Source organism: Pristiophorus japonicus, chromosome 6 (assembly GCF_044704955.1).
Source record: "Pristiophorus japonicus isolate sPriJap1 chromosome 6, sPriJap1.hap1, whole genome shotgun sequence".
In the NCBI taxonomy this organism is placed as follows: domain Eukaryota; kingdom Metazoa; phylum Chordata; class Chondrichthyes; family Pristiophoridae; genus Pristiophorus; species Pristiophorus japonicus.
In genome coordinates this window covers 1,581,913-1,606,795 of record NC_091982.1, presented here as the reverse complement: position 1 = coordinate 1,606,795, position 24,883 = coordinate 1,581,913, and the positions used below count along the sequence as shown (strand labels likewise).

Below are 24,883 nucleotides of genomic sequence, written 5' to 3'. Positions count from 1 at the left end.
GTAATCCCCCCTCTCTCCCCCCCCCCCCCCCCTATCTTTTGTTCCCTACGCCTGATTTCCAAGTATAGGCAAGATTTTTCTGAGCGTACAAAAATCTACACTTACTCCATTCTAAGTTAGTTTGGAATAAGTTTTCACTGCCTAAACTTGCAAAACAGGAGTAAATGGCCGGACACGCCCCCTTTTGAAAAAAAATTGTTCTAAAATGAAACTGTTCTAACTGACTAGAACTGGAGCAAACTAAAGGCCGAGAATTGCAATTTCTAAGATACTCCATTCTAAACTAGTTGCTCCAAAAACATAGGAGCAACTCAGGCTGAAACTTGACCTCTATGTAACTGTGTAAGACTGAAATGGTTGCAGTTTAGTGACAATTTGCCATTAATAGCTGATTATTTGAACATTTGAACAAGTGGATAATAACGGTTTGCTTCTCACGAAAGATTCAAAGGTCATTGGCATATGAGAAAACATCAAAGGTGGTTACAAAATGGGATCGAACTGTGCTACAGAACCGGAAAGCGGAGCAGCTCATCTTTCCACTAAATGAGGAACCACTTACTGTCAAACCAATGGAGGAAATAATAGCAGGCTGGAAGGTATGGTGCTGCTCATGCTACATAGAGGATACTTTTTGGGAAGAGTTGCATTGCTGTGCTTATTACGTCAACAAGCCAAAAATGAAATTTCCCACAGTCAGTCCTGAATCAACGGTTGGGTATAGGTGGAATGGCCATCTCCCTTTCCTAAGCCAAAGGGCCAACATTGAGCAATTGCTGTGGATGGGAACCAAGTATTCATACTTCTGGTGACTTCCTAGTGATGCTGATCCTCATTTAGCAGCTTCAAATAGTAGAAAACCATTTTGCTAAGTTTTTTGTTCAAAATAAGTTACTCAAGTAGGAACATTTGGAGGTTGGGAGTATCTTAACAGGAATCCTGAGTGGAAAAATCCATTTAACCATATGAGCCAACATCAGTGAGACAGCCTACAAGCACCAAAGGCTCAATTGAGTTCGGTAGGTCAGAAAACCTGTCTTCTCGGGACTGTCTGGGAATGGTGCAGGATGGAGGCATTGCCCCTGTAAGACAGTACCTGTCCTTGGATCAGCATCTTCCTTTACCAATATAGAATCGCAGAATGGAATGATACAGCACAGAACAAGTCAAGTATGATTCAGACCAGGAGCTCGGGATGCACAAAACCATTGACATGAGCCAGTGTCCCATTTCTCTGTGGAAACTTCTGTCTTGTATATATCCTTTCTCTGCAATATATACATTACAGCCGAGTAGAAATAAGATTTGTGTCACCCTTGATCTTTATCTACTTAAGGCAGCAAGTAGCTGAGCCATACAGATCAAGGCGGCTCAAGATTCAATGCCTGATGCGGACTTAGTTGGTCTCACCAGGGCCAATAGATAGGATATTGCAACTGGTTTCAATGGCTCAGGCCAAAGAGAGGGAAAAATCAGCCAGGGTTGTACGTCTAATGGGTTTCCTTTGAACTCTCCCATCCCTCCTTGCTGCAAAGTGCGCTTGTGAATGTTGAGTAAGAATTGGATTGGTCTTGTCTGTGAAGGCCTCTGATAGAATAGCCTGTTGACACTCACTGTCTGGACTTGTGCATAAATAATGGCCACATGAGGAGTCACAAAATGCTACAGCACAAACAAACTACTTGTCTGCACTGATGTTTTACTCCAATCCCATACTCCTGCTCACTTTCCCTTTGATAATTAGTCTTTTTCAAGCAGCTATTCAATTTCCTTTTAAAATAATGTTTTGAATCTTTGCAACAGTCTGTGGCAAGTTCTAAACATCCTGTCTGTAAGACATGTTTTCTAACTCCTCATTAGTTCTTTTTATGATCTTATTACTATCTGTGGAAACAAGCTATCATTATTTACCTCATCGTTACACTTCATAATTTTGAAGAACTTCTCAGCGGGGAGAAAAAAATCCCTAACTTCTCACATCTCTTCATGGCTATAAACCTTTATCCCTGGTAACATCCTGGTGAATTTCCTATGGCTTTTATATACTTCCTATAATGGGATGCCCAGAACTGTCCACAATACTCCAACTGCAGCCTAACCAAGATCTTGTGCAAGCTCAACATAACCACTTTGCTTTTATATTTCATGCCTCTAGATATAAAACCGTGGATTCCATTTGTCTGTTTTCAAGCCTTAGCTACTTGCATGGTCACCTTTAATGGTTAGGTATTTGCATGCCAAAGCCTCTCTACCCTGCTTAAAATCTCACCATTTTTAGAGTTTATTTCCTTTCCCGATTCTTATTTAGTATATTACTTCATATTTATTTACATTTGAATTATATTTGCTGGTCTGCTTGCTCACCTATGTCCTCCTGTAGGTTTTCATCATCCTTGTCACAATTTGCTATACCCCCATTAGGTGCCATCAGCAAATTACAGTAGTATTCCCTTAATTCCTATGTCTGAAACATTTATGTATTAAGTAAATAAGATCAGCCCCAAAATCGACCCTGTGGAACACCATTCACTGCATCTTTCCAATCTGAGAGCTTCATTTAACCTCTGTACTTAGCTTTCTGTCCCCGAACCTTCACTCCATCCATGTGACTACATTTCCTTTAATTCCTCTGGCGATGTGCTATATCTGCTAATGCCTGTGACACTACACCAGCGTGAGTCACTGCCTACAGGAGGGATGGGAGATTTGTTTCAAATAAACTCTGTGATTTGTCCTTAATTTTGTTTGTTTATTCCAGGCACAAACCCCCTTGGAGCAGGAGATTTTTAACTTGCTGCACAAGAACAAACCGGTGACTGTGCCAATACTGACAGCTACAGAACAGGCTTCTTTCCGAGCTATGAGTCTGGAGGAGGTATGCTTCACACTTAAGCGTGCGCGCATGTTCTTATCTAGAAGTTATATCACTTGCATACAGTTGTTGAATCACTGAATGATGCAGTGGACTAATTAGACACTGGCCTTTCATCTTTGAGCGTGGAGTACAAATCCAGATAGGTAAGATGAAAGTTTCCTCTGCTGGCTGTGAGCTGCATGAAATGAGCTGGAACATTCTCAGTCCAATGCCAAGTAAGGTAGAGCCACACTATAAAACTACTTTGACAATATCACCGAGAGAGACCAAAGGATAGAAGGTATGAGGGATGGAAAATATTCCGCTGGTGCAGTGGGAGGTGATATTTAGCGTTTTGCACAGAGTGTTGGGAGTTTTACTCTGCATTGAATATACATCAGATTATAGAAATGATCGACACTGGGGCCATAATTTTCTGGAGGAAGGCGGCTTTGGGGCAAGAGGGCTCCGGGTCGGGAGGCCGGGTTTTCACACCGGTCCTGCCAACTTTAACAGTAGAGCCAATTTGGTTCCCACTCGCAGCCAGTCAGATTGAGAGGCTGGCTGGCTGCGGGTGGGTAGACCTTCAACTGGACAGAGGAAGGAAAAGGGTTTGCATGAGGGCCAGGCCTTTAAAAGGATCGGGGAGGGGGAGTGGATTAGGAGGGGACCCTGGATCCAGGAGGCATTTACCTTCTGGATGAAGCAGTCCCCTTTTTTCTTTAACTGCTGGGTTTCACTAATTGTGTGAAATATGTCTACCTGCAGTTAAAAACAAAATGGAGGTTAAAAAAAAAGAGACTTCCAGCTGCATTATAATATTTAAATTGATGCTCCACCCCCTTGGAGCAGGTTGGTCGCCCGCCTCCGTTAAAACCGAAAGTATGTGGGATCAGGTTGGGAATCCAATTTTTAACCATTTAACTACCCCCACACTCCAAACCCACACATTTTTTAAGTTAAAATTCCCCCCAGGTATCTGAATTAGAAAGTGTTGAAGTCCTCAATACTAACATCTCTCACCTTGAGAGGCTTGAGGATTCACAGAAAATTAATTTAAAAAAAATGGACTCAACCAGATGATGCCAACCACATTTTAAATGTTATTTATATCTACACAATTAATAATCTGGTCTCTTGTGTATGTCCGAAGCATCACATCTCAACAGAGAGGGGATCAGAGGGACAGAGAAAGAGGGACAGCTCTCCCTTCCAAAAGGCCCTCAGGATTGGATTGTGAGATGTTAGTCGTGTTTGCTTAGATTCAATGATTCTGTGTTTGAGGTGAACTCATCTTAAAAAAAAAGTCAGATTTTAAAACCTTTCAACCTCATAATCTGAAGGGCAAAACATCGAGTCACTCAAATAATCAATCTCTGTTAAGTTGACCAAGCTGATTGGTTCACCAGTCCAATATGCAAGACATTCACTTTCCACAACTACCATCAAAGAATAACCAGTCCAAAACACAACACATTCCTCAAAATCTTCACATAATTTCAAAATTTTAATGTAACCGTAAACCCCACACCTTTAGTTACAATTTTTTTTATTTTACTTCAATTTAGCCATGCTGTCATTTACCTGCACCATGTTCTGTTGTGTATTTTTAGATTTATTGTCCTGCTCTTTCTGCTTCTGCTCCCAGCTGACTGCGATTTTCCAACCATTAAAATCAATGGGTAGAAAATCAAGACAGTGGTGAGCACAGAAGGGAAATGCATTAAAAAGATTCAAAGTTAAGTTTAAAGTTATCAGATTTGAACCAGTTATAGGGGTAGCTTTGAATGTTTTGAGTTGTAGGGGTAGAAATTGCACCTTGTTGTGCCCATCTAATAGGTGTAAAACTGGCGCAGTGAGGCTCAATTTTGGGGACTGACGTCCTGTGTCCCAAGGATATCTGAAAGATGTCCACCCTGAAATTGGGTTGGTCGATTTATCAGGCATCCTATCCGGCTACCTAACGCAAATGATAGATCTCTCATTTACACATGGAAGAGTCCTAATGCCTTTTAGGATGTCTTGGGAAATTGGTGTCCTGAGGAGCGGAGCAGGATTCACCTGGCGTGTGTGTTAGTCATTTTTATTTAAATTTATATGGAGCCACGAAGTGCAGAAGTACCATTCCTGGCTCCACGGCATTCCTGCTAGCCAAGATTGGACCCCCTCCAGCTTATCCTTCCTTTTCTCGCCCCCACCCCAATTCCTCCGACTCGGCACTCACCTGAGGTCGCTGTCGCGAGGCAGGTGATTAATTTATACAGAAGGATGAGTTGCCTCAAAAGAACGACAGGTTATTTAGATAAGGCTAAGTTGTGGGCCTGCCTCGGATGTGCATTGCGGCCATCTTTGTGCCTAAAACTGGGCTTCAACTAATTTCTCCCCGTAGACTATAAATGTTTTGTTTTATTTTAGGCACAAGAACGTCGAGCTGAGCTGCAGAAAGCAAGAGTTCTTCAGTCCTACTATGAAGCTAAAGCAAAAAGAGCAAAGAAAATCAAGAGCAAAAAGTAAGATTTTCAGCTTTATTATTAGTTTTTTAATTGAGAAAATCTAGTGCTCAGTTGACAAGACAATGGACCAGGGCATCTGTTTGTAGTTTTTTTTCTGCACCCTTCAGCTCAAAGCATTCTTGCCCCGTGACTTGCTGAGAGTGCGAGCTGATAATGGCATGGCGAGGTCAGTGCATCTGGGGCCTCAGTGAATGATGGGACCAACAGTTTATCTCCAAAACCAATAAGATTTAAGGATTGAGAAAGGAAACAGGAATGACTGTAAAGGAGGGTGAATTAAAGTCAAATCAGATACAGAAAGAGAAATACAGAGAGAAAAAGAAAGATGGACTGAGAGAGAGAAAAAAGAGACAGGAAAGCAAGAAAAACAATTAAAATATATTTTTTAAATCTCTCATAATAATTCATTACCTGAAGGAATGAGACTCCACAATTTACATTGTTCAATTTAATTTCTGGTCAGTCATTAACAATTACCACGTCGTTAAAAATGTATTTGTGCTGTTAATTACCAGACTTGACTTTCTGTGGCGAGTTTAATGGGTAGTTAATGTGCAAATCCAGCAAGTTCTTAAAAATAAGGGGCCCAACATTGTCCAAGCTGTTTTTCGGCGTACTGACCTGAAGCGCGCCGACTTTGCACGCTGGAAAGGGCGCCGGAAAAAAGAGACCCCATCCTGGCCGTTCTTCGGAGTCCCCAGAGTCGTGGCGTGCAGTCTGAGGGGGAGGGGGGGGGGGTGGTGGTGGTGGGGGGAGCAACAGGCCAGCGCAGAAAGCACTGGCATGTGCGCGCATGCTCAGTGAAGGCTGCGTGCATGCTCCTGCCCTCCCAGCACGTCCTGTGGGCTGAGAGCAGGACCCGATCCCCGGCCCCTGGCCGGCCGGCCCGCCGAGTTCCCGGGCGAGGTAGGACTTCGCTTTTATTTTTTATTTAGTGGTTGTGTGTGCTTGAGAGTTTTGATTGGGGGGAGGGGGTGGAGGAAGGAGGAGAGTTTTGGGGGGAGGGGGTGGGGGAAGGAGGAGAGTTTTGGGGGGAGGGGGTGGGGGAAGGAGGAGAGTTTTGGGGGGAGGGGGTGGGGAGAAAGTGTTTTGTATACCAGCATTTCGCTCGCTCTCTCTCTCTCTCTCTCTGGCCAAAGTGGCATAAATGGCCAAAACTGGCGTAAGTGTCTGGGAACGCCCCCTTTTGGGGGAAAAAAACTGACTTAAAAAAAATCGTACCTAACTGACTTACTCTGGAGCAAATTTTTTTGGGGAAATGGCATTTTTTAACTTACGCCAGAAAAAGCAACTTACTCCAAAAAAATTGATGCAAGTCATGGCCAAAATTGGGCCCAAGAGGAGGCTCAGGGCAAGATGCTGTTTGTGCAAAGCAAACAGCGAGCAATTCAACCAGCAGGTTCTGGAGATTCACAACTTGCGGCGTATCTCTTAATCCCCTTGTCTTGTTGGCCGATTTGCACGTTAATAATGGCATTACTTTTGCAGCAGAATTTGGCCCATTGTATCACAGAGGCCACAGACTAAATTTGATCCTGGTCTGTGCTGAGGCCAATGATCACAGCTGGGCAGCTGTTGTGGCACTGCAATTGTACTCGGAATCCCTTGTTAAGGGAAAAAATATCCTTCCAGCTCCTGATCCACAATCCAGCAATCTCTGCTGGAATGAACCAGCACATGAGCATCTAATGAGAACAAGATCAGGTTTTGGTGGAATAATCTGCTAAGACTTAACTGTCTATACTCCCACTGAAGAATGGTTGCTTGAGCGAGAAGGCTTTCAGAAGGCTTTCGACAAGGTCCCACACAAGAGATTAATGTGCAAAGTTAAAGCACATGGGATTGGGGGTAGTGTGCTGACGTGGATTGAGAACTGGTTGTCAGACAGGAAGCAAAGAGTAGGAGTAAATGGGTACTTTTCAGAATGGCAGGCAGTGACTAGTGGGGTACCGCAAGATTCTGTGCTGGGGCCCCAGCTGTTTACAACTAAGTTGGGTGGCAGTGTGAGCTGCGAGGAGGATGCTATGAGGCTGCAGAGTGACTTGGATAGGTTAGGTGAGTAGGCAAATGTATGGCAGATGAAGTATAATGTGGATAAATGTGAGGTTCTCCACTTTGGTGGTAAAAACAGAAAGACAGACTATTATCTGAATGGTGACAGATTAGGAAAAGGGGAGGTGCAACGAGACCTGGGTGTCATGGTAAATCAGTCATTGAAGGTTGGCATGCAGGTACAGCAGGCGGTTAAGAAAGCAAATGGCATGGTGGCCTTCATAGCGAGGGGATTTGAGTACAGGGGCAGGAAGGTGTTGCTACAGTTGGTGAGGCCATACCTGGAGTATTGTGTACAGTTTTGGTCTCCTAACCTGAGGAAGGACATTCTTGCTATTGAGGGAGTGCAGCGAAAGTTCACCAGACTGATTCCTGGGATGGCGGGACTGACCTATCAAGAAAGACTGGATCAACTGGGCTTGTATTCACTGGAGTTCAGAAGAATGAGAGGGGACCTCATAGAAACGTTTAAAATTCTGACGGATTTAGACAGGTTAGATGCAGGAAGAATGTTCCCAATGTTGGGGAAGTCCAGAACCAGGGGTCATCTCTAAGGATAAGGGGTAAGCCATTTAGGACCGAGATGAGGAGAAACTTCTTCACCCAGAGAGTGGTGAACCTGTGGAATTCTCTACCACAGAAAGTTGTTGAGGCCAATTCACTAAATATATTCAAAAAGGAGTAAGATGAAGTCCTTACTACTAGGGGAATCAAGGGGTATGGTGAGAAAGCAGGAATGGGGTACTGAAGTTGCATATTCAGCCATGAACTCATTGAATGGCGGTGCAGGCTCGAAGGGCCGAATGGCCTACTCCTGCACCTATTTTCTATGTTTCTATGAGATAGCTGAAGACACCTCGCACCATTGGAGCCATATCCCAGCAAGAGTCAGTGCTGCGACGAGGGGGGAAATTGGCAAAAAAGGGTCGGTGTCGAGAACCAACATATCAGTTGTATCAAACCCACATAATTGCAGATTTCAGAAATAATAAATGATCTGTTCTGATCTTCACCCGGTAAAGTGTGCAGAAAGTAGCACGCAGAGATTATTGTTGGAATTTTAAGTACAGTATCATGATGGTACAGTACATTGGTGTAGCAAGAAAAGATAGTTTACGAGTCTTGACAAGAGTTCCTGTTTTTTGTTATGTCCCAGGACAAAGTGTCAGATGGGTGCTAAACACAGCCTTCCCTTTCAACCTGCCCCACAGTAGAAGGAGCAGGAAATGAGCCACCATGAGCCGTGCATAGAAAGAGTTAATGACGAGAGGATTTCGATCAAGAGATCCTTTGGCATAGTTCCAGTAGCAGGTCGTCTGTTCATTCCTTTACCTCCTCCCAGAGTCTCAATGCGGATTCCATCTACTAAGGCGTACAACGTATATGGTCTTCATCGTGTGAAAACTACAAAAGAAATGCAGGGAACAGCACCAACCCTTGTACATGGCCTTCTTTGACCTCACAAAGGCCTTTGACACTGTCAACTGTGAGGGACGATGGAACGTCTTCCTCTGTTTCAGCTGCCCCCAAAAGTTTGTCACCATCCTCTCTCTGCTCCACGACGACATGCAAGCCTGACCAGCGGACCTACCACAGACCCAATCCACGTCTGGACTGGGTCAAGCAGGACTGCGTCATCGCACCAACACTCTTCTCAATTTTCCTTGCTGCAATGCTCCATCTCACTTTCAAGAAGCTCCCCGCTGGAGTGGAACTAAACTGTAGAACTAATGGGAACCTGTTCAACCTCCGTTGCCTCCAGGCTAGATCCAAGGTCGTCCCATCCTCTGTCATCGAACTACAGTACGCGGATGATGCTTGTATCTGCGCACACTCGGAGGCCGAACTCCAAGCCATCGTTAACACCTTCACCGAGGCATGTGAAAGCATGGGCCTTAGGCTAAACATCCGTAGGATAAAGATCCTCCACAAACCTGAACCCGCCACACAGCACTGCCCCCCCCCCCCCGGTCATCAAAATCCAGGGCTCATCCTTGGACAACGTGAACCATTTTCCATACCTCGGGAGCCTACTATCATCAAGGGCAAACATTGATGACAAGGTCCAACACCGCCCTCAGTGCGCCAGCGCAGCCTTCAATCGCCTGAGGAAGAGAGTGTTTGAAGACTGGGAACTCAAATCTGGCACCAAGCTTATGGTCTACAGGGCAGTAGTGATACCCGCCCTCCTATATGGCTCAGAGACATGGACTATATACAGCAGACACCTCAAAGCGCTGGAGAGGTACCACCAGGGCTGCCTCCGCAAGATCCTGCAAATCCCCTAGGAGGATTGACGCACCGACATCAGTGTTCTCGCTCAGGCCAACATCGAAGCACTGACCACACTCGACCAGCTCCATTGGGCGGGCCACATTGTCCGCATGCCCGACACGAAGCTCCCTAAGCAAGTGCTCTACTCGGAACTCGTACACGGCAAGTGAGCCCCAGGTGGGCAGAGGAAACGCTTCAAGGACACCCTCGAAGCCTTCTTGATAAAGTGTAACATCTCCACCGGCACCTGGGAATCCCTGGCCCAAGACTGCCCAAAGTGGAGGAAGAGTATCGGGAGAGCGCTGAGCACCTCGAATCTTGTCGAGAGCGTGCAGAAAACAAGCGCAGGCAGCGAAAGGAGCGTGCGGCAAATCTGGCTCCCACCCACCCTTTCCTCAACCACTGTTCCTGAATTGGACTGTACAGCCACCTGAGAACTCAATTTTAGAGTGGAAACAAGTCTTCCTCGATTTTGAGGGACTACCTATGATGATGACCTCGAGGATTGTCCTATGAGGAAAGATTGGGCCTAAACTCTCCGGAGTTTAGAAGAATGAGAGGTGATCTCATTGAAACATAATATTCTGAGGGGAATTGACAGGGTAGATGCTGAGAGGCTGTTTCCCCCGGGCTAGAGAGTCTAGAACTCAGGATATGGGGTCGGCCATTTAAGGCTGAGATGAGGAGTAATTTCTTCACTCAGTGTTGTGAATCTGGAATTCTCCATCCCAAAGGATTGTGGATGCTGAGTCATTGAATATATTCAAGGCTGAGTTAGATGGATTTTGGGATTCTAGGCGAATCAAGGGATATGGGGATTGGGCGGGGAAGTGGAGTTGAGGTTGAAATCAGACATGATCTTATTAAATGCGGAGCATGCTGTATGGCGTACTCCTGCTCCTAATTCTTATGTTCTTACTGTAATGATATGAGGAAATCAAAGCAGGGAGCGTAATACTAAATTTGATATGTAAGCTATCCAACTAAAAATAAAATGAATTTCTATATCTGACATAATCCACTTTAAAAATGTTTGTGACATAGAAGAGTTTGGTGAAAAATAATTATTTAAAATTATCAACGGCATGCAAAAAAAAGTTGAATATCATCCTGATATGGGTATAGAACCCCATAAATACAGGCATCCATGCAAAGATTAAGCATGTATTGGCCCTGGGATACTGCTTAATGATTGTAATTTGAATGTCTGTTATTAGTCTGACTGTCTGCATATTTAAATTTGCAGGTTCCACAGAGTGATGAAGAAGATTAAGCAGAGGGAGATTTTGAAGCAATTTGAAGAGCTAAGGAAGACTAATCCTGAGGCAGCTCTTGAAGAACTGAATAAAATGGAGCAAACACGAATGGAGGTGGAAAATCGCATCCAATTTAACCTCCTTTTATTATTCCAACACTTAGAATATACAGTCAGCACAGTTTAGGCTTGCATTATTGCCAGTATTCATTCAGTACATTCAAACATCAATGAATAGTGGCAATAAATACACATTTAAACTTCTTTTAATATTAACCAAAACCTTTCTTAATTGGCGTATATGGGAGTGGCAGATTGATTAAAGGGAGGTCAAATCTACCAACCTTCCTGTCGATTCTCAATTTGCCAACATCATGCACACAGTGCACTGTGGAATCTGGTTGCAATTTGAAGATCGTTTCTGTTCTAGAATGTTAATTATTGTTTTAATTACGCACTATTTTATAGAGCCTCTTTCTTTGTCCCTTGTTGAATATAGTAAAGTATTTAGCCTTGACACTACGCTGTACAATATGATTTTATGAATGCTTACCGTAATAATTCTTCTGACACCAGCGGGGGCATTAATCTGTTTATTTTAATATTGCAGTGTGTAATTTTTAGGGTTCACTGCCACAGTACTGAACTGCACTAATCAAAGTCACAAATGACATGCTCTGTGACTGTGATCTTAGCGCATTTTCCCTTCTTGACTTCTCTGCAACTATTAACATAGTCAACCACTCCAACCTCCTCCAAAGCCCCTCTGTTGTCCAACTCAATAGGATTACCCTTATTTAGTTCCATTCTTGCCTGTCAAATCACAGCAAGAGCATCTCCAGCAATGGCTTCTCTTCCTGCCCCTGCCACCTTGTCTAAATGCTGTGCCATGGTGACATTATTTGATGACACAGGGTCCGCGTCCCTCGTGCGCTGACAAATCCCAGCTCTACATCTCCACCACCTGTCTCGACGACTCCACTGTTCTGTGCAGTCAGAGTTCGACATCCAGTCTTAATGAACCACAGTTTTCTTCAGTTAAACATTGGGAAGATCGAAGCCATCATCTTTGGCCCACATCGGATGGCTCTTTTTAGGTTGATTCTTTCCTTTGGAGAGAAGGTTAAGAGTTTTTATATAATAGCCAATGTATTACTGAACGTGAATGACCAATAATGAGCTTGACATTAGGTTTTTCTTTCTAGCTTGTGTTCTGGAACTCGCTAGGTTCTACACTCTGTTACCATAGGCATTGGTAGTTGTGTTTTGCCTGCAAACTTTTTTTCTGTATTTATGGACTTTTCTTTTATTCTCTCTTCTTTACATTTGCAGGAATGTCCTGAAGATATAATTTTGTAGGTGACATAAGAACATAATTTAGGGGTCAAGCTAAAATCCTAAACTGGTTGAGATGGCTCCTGCAAATCAGCATGTACAACCTCCTGGTTGAGAGTCTTCATGGGAGATGTGTGAAGAGCAGCCCTTTATTAAACTTGTTTGGGGGGATAGAGGAAAAACTCATACAGGCCATAATTCCCAATGACATGAAGTAAAATTAGGCCCACGTTGTTTTTGGAAAATAGGATGCATTCTTCCAAAAATGGCTAACCCACATCCATCCTCATTATAATTGTATTAGTCATGAGCAAGATGCATCCCTGGTTAACCGGAGGAGTTGCATTAGACATTCTTTTCAGTTAATTAAGCCAAAAAACTGGGATGTTCCAGTCATATTTTAATAGTTGATGGCAAAGAACGACTAAAAAAAAAAAATAGAGAGAGAGAAGATAGACTATGAAAGTAAACTAGCATGAAATATAAAAACAAATAGTAAGACTTTCTACAGGTACATAAAGAAAAAGAGTGGCTAAAGTAAATGTTGGTCCCCTAGAGGATAAGAATGGGGAATTAGTAATGGGAACAGGGAAATGGCAGAGACTTTGAACAAATATTTTGAAACAGTTTTCATGGTAGAAGACACTAAAAACATTCCAATAGGGAATCATCAAGGGCCTATAGGGAGGGAGGAACTTAATATAATCACTATCACTAAAGAAGTAGTACTCGGTAAAATAATGGGACTAAAGATGGACAAGTCCCCTGGACCTGATGGTATGAATCCTAGGGTCCTAAAAGAATTGGCTGCAGAGATAGTGGATGCATTTGTTGTAATTACCAAAATTCCCTGGATTCTGGGGAGGTCCCAACGGATTGGAAATGTAATGCCCCTGTTTAAAAAAGGAGGCAGACAGAAAGCAGGAAACTATAGCCAAGTTTGCTGATGATACAAATATGGGCGGTAAAGCAAATTATGAGGACACAAAAAATATGCAAAGGGATATAGACAGGCTGAGTGGGCAAAAATTTGGCAGATGGAGTATAATGTAGGAAAATGTGAGGTTATTCACTTTGGCAGAAAAAATAGAAAAGCAAATTATAATTTAAATGGAGAAAAATTGCAAAGTGCTTCAGTACAGAGGGACCTGGGGGTCCTTGTGCATGAAACACAAAAGGTTAATATGCAGGTACAGCAAGTAATCAGGAAGGTCAATGGAATGTTGGCCTTTATTGCAAGGGGGATGGAGTATAAAAGCAGAGAAGTCCTGCCACAACTGTACAGGGCATTGGTGAGGCCACACCTGGAGTGCTGCGTGCAGTTTTGGTCTCCATATTTAAGGAATGATAAACTTGCATTGGTTCACTCGGTTGCTTCCGGAGATGAGAGGGTTGACTTATGAAGATAGGTTGAGTAGGTTGGGCCTATACACATTGGAGTTCAGAAGAATGAGGTGTGATCTTCTCGAAACGTATAAGATAATGAGAGGGCTCGACAAGTTGGATGCAGAGAGGATATTTCCACTCATAGGGGAAACTAAAACTAGGGGACATTGTCTCAGAAAAAGGGACCGCCCATTCAAAAATGAGATGAGGAATTTGTTCTCTGTTGTAAAGCTATGGAATTCTCTGCCTCAGAGAGCTGTGGAGGCTAGGTCATTGAATATATTTAAAGTGGCGATAGACAGATTTTTGAGCGAAAAGGGAATAAATGGTTATGGGGAGTGGGCAGGGAAGTGGAACTGAGTCCATGATAGATCAGCCATGATTTTGTTAAATGTGTTCTCTTGTGAATTTTATTGTTCAACTGAGCATCGTTCTTGGATGAAATTCCAAATGATCTTGATAGTTAAAATGATTTACCATGAGCAAGGGCCATTTACAAACTAATGTGCATGAATTGATTTTACTTCTTAACTAACAGTGGTTTTGTAATTGATGTTTCAAATGTTTGTATGTCTTTGGAAGCATTGTCTGTCATCTAATTTTAACCACCATACCCAGCAAGAGGCTTGCCTTGTGCACTCAGTTTTTAATCAACTGATCTGGAACATGAAAAAGGAGCAAATGGTGAGTGGCACCTCTGTTGTTGCCACAACCATAAACCTTCAGTGCTACCCATTCAGTAGCAGAAGAGAAGCCAGATGGTTCTGTCTGGAATGGAAGCATTGCTTGGTTTTAAGGGACTAAGAGCTGCTACCATTCACTGCAAGAGACAGATGAAGAGAGCAAATGAGGGAAAGAAGTAAGAGAGGGAATGAGGCAGGGGAAAAAGGGAGTAAAGGAGAGAGATACAGAAATAAAATGACATGTTTCTAGGGCGAGAGGATTGAAGAGAGTGATGGAACAGAGTAGATTGTCTGAAACAAAACATGTCAAAAATCACACAGCTATGCACAGATTCAAAATTTCTTGCATGTTATCTTTGTAGTGATGGGTGAATATCTGTAAACTGAATTTGTTTTCAATGGCTGTCCCAAAGATACAGCAATTTCCATGGACATAACAGCAGTCTGAAGGGTTGATCAGCTACAAATTATACTGCTTACTTTTCAGTGTACATTCAGCACTTTACGGTTGCTTCACTGAAATAATAGTGCTGACAAAGTGTTTCAGACAATTAACATTATATTTCTATACTATTTTGAGGAACATCAAAGCAATTCACCATTTCCACACACTTTTTAGTGCATTTTAGCTGATGGCTGTATGAAAGAAAACAAATGATCAAGGAGACAATCTCTGTACTGTACTGTACCTATAATTGGCAAGCCAGTCGACTGCTGTACATAATGACACCAGTGGTTCTGGAATTTATCTGGCAGTAATGGTTCATGTTGACCCATATGCACGCTTCTGCTTGCCACTGGCACAGCATTCATTCAGTAATGCCTAAGACAGCACTTCATTGTTTTATTACTGAAACAATGTCTGTCTTTTATAAAACAAGATTTTTAAAAAACTGGATCAAACAAGTCTGCAGAAATATCCATTGACCTGCTGATAAGACTGTTTAGTTTCAGAAGCAAAATCCATTAGTCTGACAGAAAGAAAGACTTGGATTTATATAGCGCCTTTCATGACCACCGGACGTCTCGAAGTGCTTTACAGCCAATGAAGTACAAATGAGGAAGATTTGAATTTGTAGAAGAACCAACTGACTGGGTTGATTTGAGGGTGGAGATTTGTTGCATCATTATTGTACCACTGTAGGCTAGAAATTACTTTGCATGTGGAAGTCTTTGGAGGGCTTGTCTATTACAAAGGCTTAACTCAGCACTCTAGTGCTATGAGCTGAATAATTGCAGAATCTTATCTGAGATCAGTGGGAATTTCCACCTGAACTACATAATGGAAAATGGGCAGCGATCATAATGCTCAGTCTGTAATTTGCAGACAATTTAAGTATGTTGTAAAGCTGGGTTGTTGACCGAGTATAGTAACTGTTTTTTTTTCTCATTGTTAGGAACGAATGTCACTTCGGCACCAAAACAGTGGAAAATGGGCCAAATCTAAAGTTATCATGGCAAAATATGACACTGAGGTAAGGTGTTCTATTGGAATTGACAGACAACCGCTGCCTTGCACAATCTTGTCCATCAATGCATTCTTAAGAAACAGGACCTCGGAATAGGATTGTAAATGCTTCTGCTAAACTGTGGGCTTGTAACTAAAAGCAGAAATTGCTCAATGTACACAGCAGTTTAGTAGTCAGCAATAACTATGTTTACAGACCTTTCCAAGCTTATAGCCAATTTCTCTATACACTCAGATATTGCTGCTGCAATAAATATTTTGTGACTCTTAAGTGTAGCAAGCTACCATTTAAGGTATTACATGGCATTGTAACATTCCAAGTCAATTTGAAGGGCTGCTTCAGCTTTCCTAAAGACTGGTGTTTTTGCAGGTTTATGAGATGTATTTGTATGAGCCTTATCCAATATAATAGAGTACACAATTTATTTTGTACAGTTCCAATCAGTTCACGTGTGTATGCTGAAGATTCTCCCTTATCATAACCTTGCTTTATGAAATATACAAACATACAAAAATGACTGACTGGAAGAGATCAGCTTGTCCATTGAACTTGTCGCAGTATAGTTGTTGGGGTAAAAAGACTTCTCTTCTTCAAGGTGGATCTCCTGAAATTCGAGATCGACACCCGCTCATATAGTGACCACGGAATCACTCAGACAAAACCTCGGTTCAACTGATCTTTATTCAAAGTATGCAGGGGAAGAGTTCTGATGAACCTTTGAAATACAAGGGTTTCTACATGCACAGTTATACAGTTTTTCGAGGTGTGCAACCCTCCTACAAAATTTCTATGACAAGCTGTAGGCCAACTGGTGATCAGCGGAGCTTCACTGATTTGTAAACCCTGATCAGACTGGCTGCTGAGTGGTTTCCCAACCTGTCCATCTCCCATCACATGTCACCCTGCTGGAATGTGTTGTTCTACAGTGTCAACTTTGCCTCAGTTTTTCATGACTTGTTGGTTAACCTTGCTTCCCAGGGTTTGTTATGCACCTGGTTTCTTATCAGCCAATGCTATCCCTTTCCCAAGAGCTCCAGCCAAAACTATTTCATTCCCATGAATGCAGCTGCTGCTACAATTTACGTTTCCAAACAGCTTACTCCCTACTGTCCTTGGTAGGTGTTGTTCTGTACTGAATATGTAAGTTTCCATGTTCTATCAGTCTGTACTAAAGTTCAACACATTTGATGATTCATTTACCATCAAGCTTTGCTTCTTAGCCTTTCTCGAAAAACCCATTTGTAAGCGAATTTTATAAGCGAGCTTTACATACAATCTGTCAATAGGCGATATATTACAATCCCTGCCTTGAGATTGAGGAACTCCCGACTCCTCACAACCTCCTACTACTGATAAACCCTTTAATCTGGACCATTTTATTTATCTGATCAATTCACTACCTTCAGTTTCCACTTTAATGACCATCTGTCTGTCTATTTCCACTTGGTGACAATACTCTACCCCCTTACAACAGCCATGTTGCAATTAAGCATCATGATCCCCAAATGATTCCTTCAGCAGCCAGATAACCCTCTTGAAGAGGCAAAAAATTCAGAAAGAAATACTCTTTCTCCCCCCTGCCCCCCCCGGACTCCTTAACAGGGTCAATGACCATGGGGCATAATCCCCCAATATTTCCCCAACCTTTTGTACATGGTGATATCAGCCAGGAATTTGTCCATCTCCCATTTGCAACAAATTCACACTCCCCGCATAAGCTGGCAACTTGTTCCAGAGGTCAATGACCCTCTATTTAAAAAAAAAAAAAATTTTCTGACGTCTAACCTTTTTCTGTCCTTGCAAGCCTTGTATGCATGTCCCTTGATTCTTTCTGGCCTATCTAATTCAAATAGTCTGTCCACACGGACACAGTCTAGTCCCTTCATTATTTTTAATATCTCAATCAAATCTCTCCAACATTTATATTTTTGTTGAGTATAAAGATCAGGGGCTAGAACTTCCACTTTTGCGCTTATCGCCCAAAAATGGGAGTTATTTCCGGCATGGGTGGTAAGAAAGGGTTTTCAGATCGCCGGCTTCTCACCCATTCTCAAAACACCTAGTTTACATTTTTGAAAATGGGTGTTACCGCGAGCGATATGAAATGGGCGGTAGCATAAAAAATTTTTGACCTTCTGCCGTAAAGTGTCGCCATCCTTAGCAACGGCACGGCAAAGCTCGAATCCCGCGATTCAGGAGGTCAAGGGTCATCATAACATGCGCAGCAGAGAGAGAGAGGGAGCTCAGAGGCACTGAAAGAGTGTGTGGCTGTGGTGTGTGCTTGTCTGGCTGTTGTGGGAGGCACGACGGAGATTCACCAGCAGCAAAAATCCTACTAAGCCCCAAGAACATAGTTGGCACCGAGTTTTTGTCCAACAATTAAGAAATAACATGGAAGGGATGGAGGAGACCCTGGAGCTGGTAGCCAGGAACACTGGTGGCAGAGGGATCCCAGTTGTCCCCGAGCTCGGCACTCCACCCCTAGGTTCCGCACCATCACTGCGAATGACAGATGAGAGCAAGAACCAAGATCCTGCTTCTGCATCAGAGAATGTTGCCCTCTCGGCATCCTCCGCTCCCGTAACCGTGCAACGACTGCATCTGCCTTCATCCCCCCCCCCCCCCCCCAATGAGGCTCCTCGGCCAGGCGCCGTGGAACGAGGAGGGGAAGGGGTAGAGGTGGGGAGGAGGAGAGGTGGGGGAAGGAAAATTAGGTGTATGTGTGCAGGTGATGGTTGTGTTATATCTCCATCTGGGTGTATGCAATTTGTTGCAATGTATGGGGGCTGGAGACCACGCTCCTGCTTTGCCTTTGTATTCTGTGTTGGTGGACATGTTGAACATGTGATTTATGTCAATGGTGGAAAAATTGGGGTGTGGGTGGGGATTGGATGTTATTGGCAGTGATACTTATGATTTCAGACCAATGTTGGTATTAAATTTTTGTTACTGAACATAACCTTGTTGCGTGTTGTCTCAGATAGTTGGACCATTGCACACTGGTGATTCCTTACCATGAAAGGGTTAAATACAACTTATCAATCAACGTAAACTTTAACTGGCACCAAGGCAATGGGCGCCATTGATGTCTGAGCTGCACACACAGCAGTGTGTCAGCGATGTCACTCACATCAGCGCTTTTTCAGGCAAACCTTTTCGAATTCAGCTCCTGACGTAAGAGTGGGATTTAACAAATGGCAGCCACACCGCTGGCATTCGTTCCGGTTAGTTCCACTTTTTGTGGGTGGTTTTTTGAGCGAGCGATATTGTGGGCGATATGTGAGCGAGGTGGTGAGATTGAAGCTGGGCGATCTCCATGGCCGCCAGTTTGGGTAAATATGCTCTTTACGACAAAAACCAGTGGGCGTACGCTCATATTGAATCTCGGCGTTAATTCCGTGCGGAAAGTAACACTGGGCGATGTGGGCTTTCGCCCATTCTGCTGATTCCGCCCCCAAAAAATGAGCGGGTGGTAATATTGTTTCCCGGCGTTAAGCTCATTGGGAAAATAAGTCTCCTAAAAAAAGCCCATCAGTTTCTATTTTGTGCCAAAATGGGTGATATATGGGCGTTATATGTCATTTCAGCGGTAAAATGGGCATTAAGTGGGTGTTAAGCATGCAAAAAAAGTGGAGGTTCTAGCCCCAGGTCTCTCAGCCTGTCATGATAACTAAAGGTTTTTCAAATAGGTCTCATTGTAGTGGTCTTCCTCTGAACCTTTTCCAGAGCTTGTATATCTCCCATTATATGAGCAGACTAAAATTGTTCACCGTATTCTAGATGAGGACTAACCAAGGTCTTTTGATCTGTGCCTATACTATATCCTCACGGCACGGATCATAAACATTAAGAAACACATGCCCTATAAACACCTTGGTCTCCCTCGTGCTCAGCAGACATTAGGTGAAACCTCAGCATGTTATATACAAGCCTGGCATTAGCCCTACCCACGTGGATATCCACACACTTTTCGTCATTAAATGTCACCTGCCATCCAGGGTTCTAACCCCAGCACAAATCTTTGTCATTTGTGAACTTAATACTAGGTCCCTCAATGCCTTCACCCAGATCATTAACCAGATAATAGAGAGCAATAGCCTTAATACCGATCCCCACGGAACTCCACCAGTAAGCGGTCACCACACACAACCACAATCATTAATAATAACTGTCTGCCTAAGAGAATGCAACCAATTCTTTATCCAGCCCAGGATCTTCCCTCTAAACCCACAGGACTGGACTGTATAAATCACCCTACTGTGGGGCACCCTGTAAAAAGTACCAGATGTTGATTCAAATACTTAAATACATATAGGTTACTTAAAAGGGAAGGCAAGCCCAGCGGATGTATTAATTGTTCCAGTACTCCCCTATTGTCTCCAATCTGGAGCCATTTCACCCCAGGAAAATAGTCTTACTAACTGGACAACCAAAATCACAGGCCTCCATTGCAACCATTGTAACTGCTCTGGGAAGCATAGGGCTCCTCCTCATTAGTTACATCACTGATTTCCATTTGAATACAAATTGACTTTTTTGAAAATGAATAGCATTGTATATATTTGTTTTTCAAAAGACTTTCCTTCCCCTGTAACTTCACTAGTTCCTTTGACTATTTCCTAAACTGGTAATTAAGCATTTTCTGAAGAATGGCATATGATAATGGAGAGTGTATGCCACCCAATGGTGAAATCAATCTTGACTTTAAATGTGAATAATAACATTTTCACACCATGTGAATACTGCTGGACGTATAGGACGAGGATTAACACTATGAAAATGGAGTGAGTGAAAATTGTCAAGCTAAGTAGTGGTTACCTCTCACCAATGTGCTGGACATTCCCTCTTAAAACATACTAATATTTCAGTGTGTGATACTGTTAAGTAAATGTTACTGGTTTCTGAATTAAATATGGTGGCAAATAACTTGATTATTTAATGGAATTCAGACATATCAATTGGCTACTTGGAGTAATCCAAGGCATTTACAGAAAAATATTTGATTTAATTTATTCTATTAATATTGTTGTCTTTGTTTAGGCTCGAAATGCAATCCAAAAGCAGCTGGAGAAGAACAAAATGCTCACAACAAAAGTGCTGGTTCCATCAGAGAGTGAGGATGAGGTTGAAGCTGAGGTGGATAGGGATGAGATTGTTCCAGATTTCGTGAATGATGTTCAGACAAGTACGGTAGCCAATCCTTGGATGTTGGGAAAATTGAGTACTGAACCTAAGAGCTTTGAAGCACCAAAAGTGGAGATTGTCACTCCTGTAAAAGCTGATGGGAATGAAGAATCAGATGATGGGGAGAAGCTATCAGAAGATGAGATGTTGTTGCAGGAGTTTGCGGAACGGCGGAAAATTCGTAAAGAACATGAGGGTGAACTGGCTGGATCATCTGTTAATGTGGATGAGACCAAGAATAAGGAAAATGTGAAAAACAATGATGTAGAAAAAGAAAGCACTGTCCCGAATGACCAAGATGAGAAAGAGGAGCATCTTGAAGAAGACGTGAATGAGTTTAATCATCTTTTTCAGAAATTGATTAAGAATAAATCAGATCCTACACCAAGCAAACCTAAAAAAACTAAAAGGGAAAATAAGAAAATGAGAACTAAGAAAAGCAAGGATGATGTACAGATACCAGAAGACCGAGAAGAACCAATACTGGACGAACAGTTAGAGCGCAAAAGAACAATGGAAGAATTTGAGACTTTGGGTCAGGACGAAGGCCATGATCTTAATGAGGCCTCAGTCTTGGGTACGCCACAGATCAGTGGAGATGCAGTAGATTTAGAAAATAAATCAAACCCTAAAACTGTAGTGAAAAAGAACAATCTCATCAATCCTAAGAATGTGTTGATGGTTGCATCCCAAACCATTGAAATACCTTTGGTTCCAACAGCAATAGAAGAGGAGGTAAGAGAATTAGTGTTGGGTTTTATGGAGTTTAATTCACATTGGCTAATTGATTATTGGCAGAGATAAGTAGGATCTGTGGTTGCTATTTTTCATTCTTCAGAAACTCATTGATCAATTGGCAGTTTTTTAGTATGTAATGTGACAGGTATTACAGGAACAGGACAATCAATAGCTCTAAGCTCACCCCAACAACATTTGAATCAATGCTGACAACATTAAAGCCACTGCACACTTTATATTTGGTCCACTTGTTCAACCTTACTAGTTTCCCTCATGCATAAAAATGATCTGAAAGCATAATTATTAAAAGTTTCTATACAATTCTGAAAATTCAGATCTCCTTCAGTGTTTGAAGAAACATAGAGCTGTATGATTGATATTGTGGGATGTGATATTTCCTCAACACCGAGACAGGTCTATCGGGCCATGTACATTCCTGTGTTTCTAATAATAGAGAAATTCATTTGAATCATGTATTTTGTAACAGCATTCAAAATAGTATCCCAATGGATTTTTGTTTTGAAATAGTTGCATTTTGCAATAATTCCATCACTTTTATTGTATTCTAGCTTTCAGCCTATTGTTTGATTCCATTAGCGTTCTCGTGTTTAAAAAGCTAGTCGGTATATAGTGTACAGTTCATATTTGTCTTATCTTCCCATGCCAGCTACATGCACCAAGGCTGCTTTGGATTAGGAAAGAAACTAGGTTGGCATTTAGCACCCTTAATATTGAGACTAGAATGAAATTGAATCAAGTATTTACATTTGCTTGATCTGTAAAGATTCTGAGATCTATTTGCTGTAGGTGATAGACCATTAATTTGGATTAGGTCTGCGTTTGCCCAATTTCACGCTATTTATATACTATGCATTAAAAGCAAATTAAATCTACAATTGCCTATAAATTTGAATTTAATTGGAAGAGATAGTTTTATGTGTGTCTGATTCTCTGTTTCTAGTTATACATCTTGCATGTATTTACATAAATATTCAACTGGTCAAGATAAATTAATGTCGAATATCCTCATATTTCTAGAGAACACAGTGCTGATGAGTAATGTTGAGTCATCTCCATGAAGCAACTTTTAAGGCCAAAAAAAATTACATGGGCTAGAATTTCCACAAAATCCGCCACCGCTGGATTGCCGCCCAAAAAACTGCTAAGATTATTAAATTAACGGCGGCAAAAAATTGATCAAAAAAAGGAAAAAATTCTGCCCGGCAGGAAAAAAGTGTCTTACACGAGAATTGACAGCGGAAAACACAATCCTGGGCAAATTGGGCGGTGCTTACTCAAATTTAGTCCGAGGCTGCGGGTTGGGCCTCGGGAGAGGGGTAAACACACACAATATTTTTCCAAAAATCAGAAACATTCTTGGGACCCTTTTCCACTTAATTGCTGTAAAAGAATATTAAAAAAAACGTTAACGTACGCTTCATACCTGCCGCCCAGCTCCGGCTGGTTTCTCGGGGCGTTTTTTTCTCCTCACCGACGGGTCACCGCTGTGACCAAACTTGGGCGGGAGCTGTTTTTTCAGCGGTCCGCTCCCCAGCGGTATTTCGAGATCACCGGCGGATTTCTTTGAAGAAATTCCCTCAGGATGCTTTTCCGCCGAGAACGAAGAATACCGTCGAAAAACCCGGTGAAAATGGTGCTGAATTTCGAGCCTGTTTTGCTACACTAGGTTATTAAGTTGAATAATATTCTGGTGCCACGTTCAACAGAAATTTAAGGTTTAAAAACCAGTATAATTTCCTGCACCAAAAATAGTTATGGAACGGAGGATGAAATTTACCAAACATTGTCTGATCGGAACTATTTTAAAAGCAGAGTATCCTTCTCCATGTAAGAATTGGGAGTCTCTGTGCAGCCTGGTATTTGGTACCTATGTTTTACAAGATATTCTCTTAATTTATCGCGTGAAAATATCACTATTCAAGTGGGCATGTTATGAAAATTTCACTTGCCCACCAACGTACTTCATTTAAAACCTGTGACAACACTGCAGTGTAGAAAAGTGACTTTGGGGTTACTAAGTAATGAAATAAATTACCTAACCAAAAACTAATTCCTTTGTAAAATGTGGAGTACAATGATCCTTAGTATTACGTTATTCTAGAATTCTGAATTGAATTGCTTCGTCCCAAGAATTCCAATTCTGATCACCTTTAATTGGAATTGATGGAGAAGTTGATTGAATTCAGTCATGTCAGTGTTCTATAACGGTTTATGGTGACTGTATCTCTACCATAATCCATCACAAGGTTCTGTTTGTGCATAAATTGGATGCATTAAGTTGGGACCATTTGCAACCAGCCACACCTTCCCCTCAGGGCCCCTCTGTAAACTCAATGCTTCTGCACCTTTCGATCTCCATTCATGACCTGCCTCGTTGTGGAATATTTCTAGGATTCAATACTTTTTTTTCATTCTTTACCACAAAAGACTCCAGGGAGCAGAGCTAGTCCAGCCTCCTTACTGCCCGTAAAGGGGCACGAATTACAGTAAAACTATATCGTTGAGTTGTTGATTCTAAAGGTTTTTTTCCCTTTTCCTGTGGGAAAGTGTCTTGTGGCAAGTGCTCATAGTGCACAACTGAAATTAGGAACTCACTATAGTCTGGCAGTTGTACATTGTGTTGCAGCATTCCTCAGAGTGGTCCTTGAACAAGACATTATTTGAGATTGTGGCTCTCAATAAGAAATCACTGAGTAACATTGATGTAACAGAACAGGATATATATTTAAGATAATATTGTATAGTCCATTACTTTATACCTTTAGTTTGAGTATATGCCCCTCTAAAGTATATACTCTAAATAAAGGGATAAAATATTGCAGGAAAATGGTTATATACTTGAATACATTGTATTTGGAAATACAGGGAGCCACTGGTCTTGAGATAATTTCCACCTTGGTCTTTCCCATTAGAATGAAGGAGAAGAGGACCAACGCATGATCATCCAGGAGGCCTTTGCGTCAGATGATGTCATTGATGATTTCATTAAAGATAAGCAGAGGCAGATTGATGCTGGCAAACCAAAAGTTATCGACTTAACCTTACCAGGGTGGGGTGAGTGGGGAGGGCAAGGCCTGCGTCCAAGTGCAAAGAAGAGAAGAAGGTAGGTGTCTTGGAAG

General features: G+C 42.2%; 1 protein-coding gene across 1 annotated transcript in view; it reads left to right on the top strand.

Annotated features, from left to right (window-relative positions):
• LOC139265523 (U3 small nucleolar RNA-associated protein 14 homolog A) overlaps positions 1-24,883 on the top strand; it is a 47,630-nt gene that overhangs the window by 14,370 nt on the left and 8,377 nt on the right. The window contains exons 6-12 of the mRNA XM_070882545.1: positions 444-599; positions 2,759-2,875; positions 5,270-5,364; positions 10,940-11,063; positions 15,750-15,827; positions 20,862-21,740; positions 24,677-24,867. Of these exons, the coding sequence (XP_070738646.1) occupies positions 444-599; positions 2,759-2,875; positions 5,270-5,364; positions 10,940-11,063; positions 15,750-15,827; positions 20,862-21,740; positions 24,677-24,867 (1,640 nt within the window). The remainder of the gene's footprint in view (positions 1-443; positions 600-2,758; positions 2,876-5,269; positions 5,365-10,939; positions 11,064-15,749; positions 15,828-20,861; positions 21,741-24,676; positions 24,868-24,883) is intronic.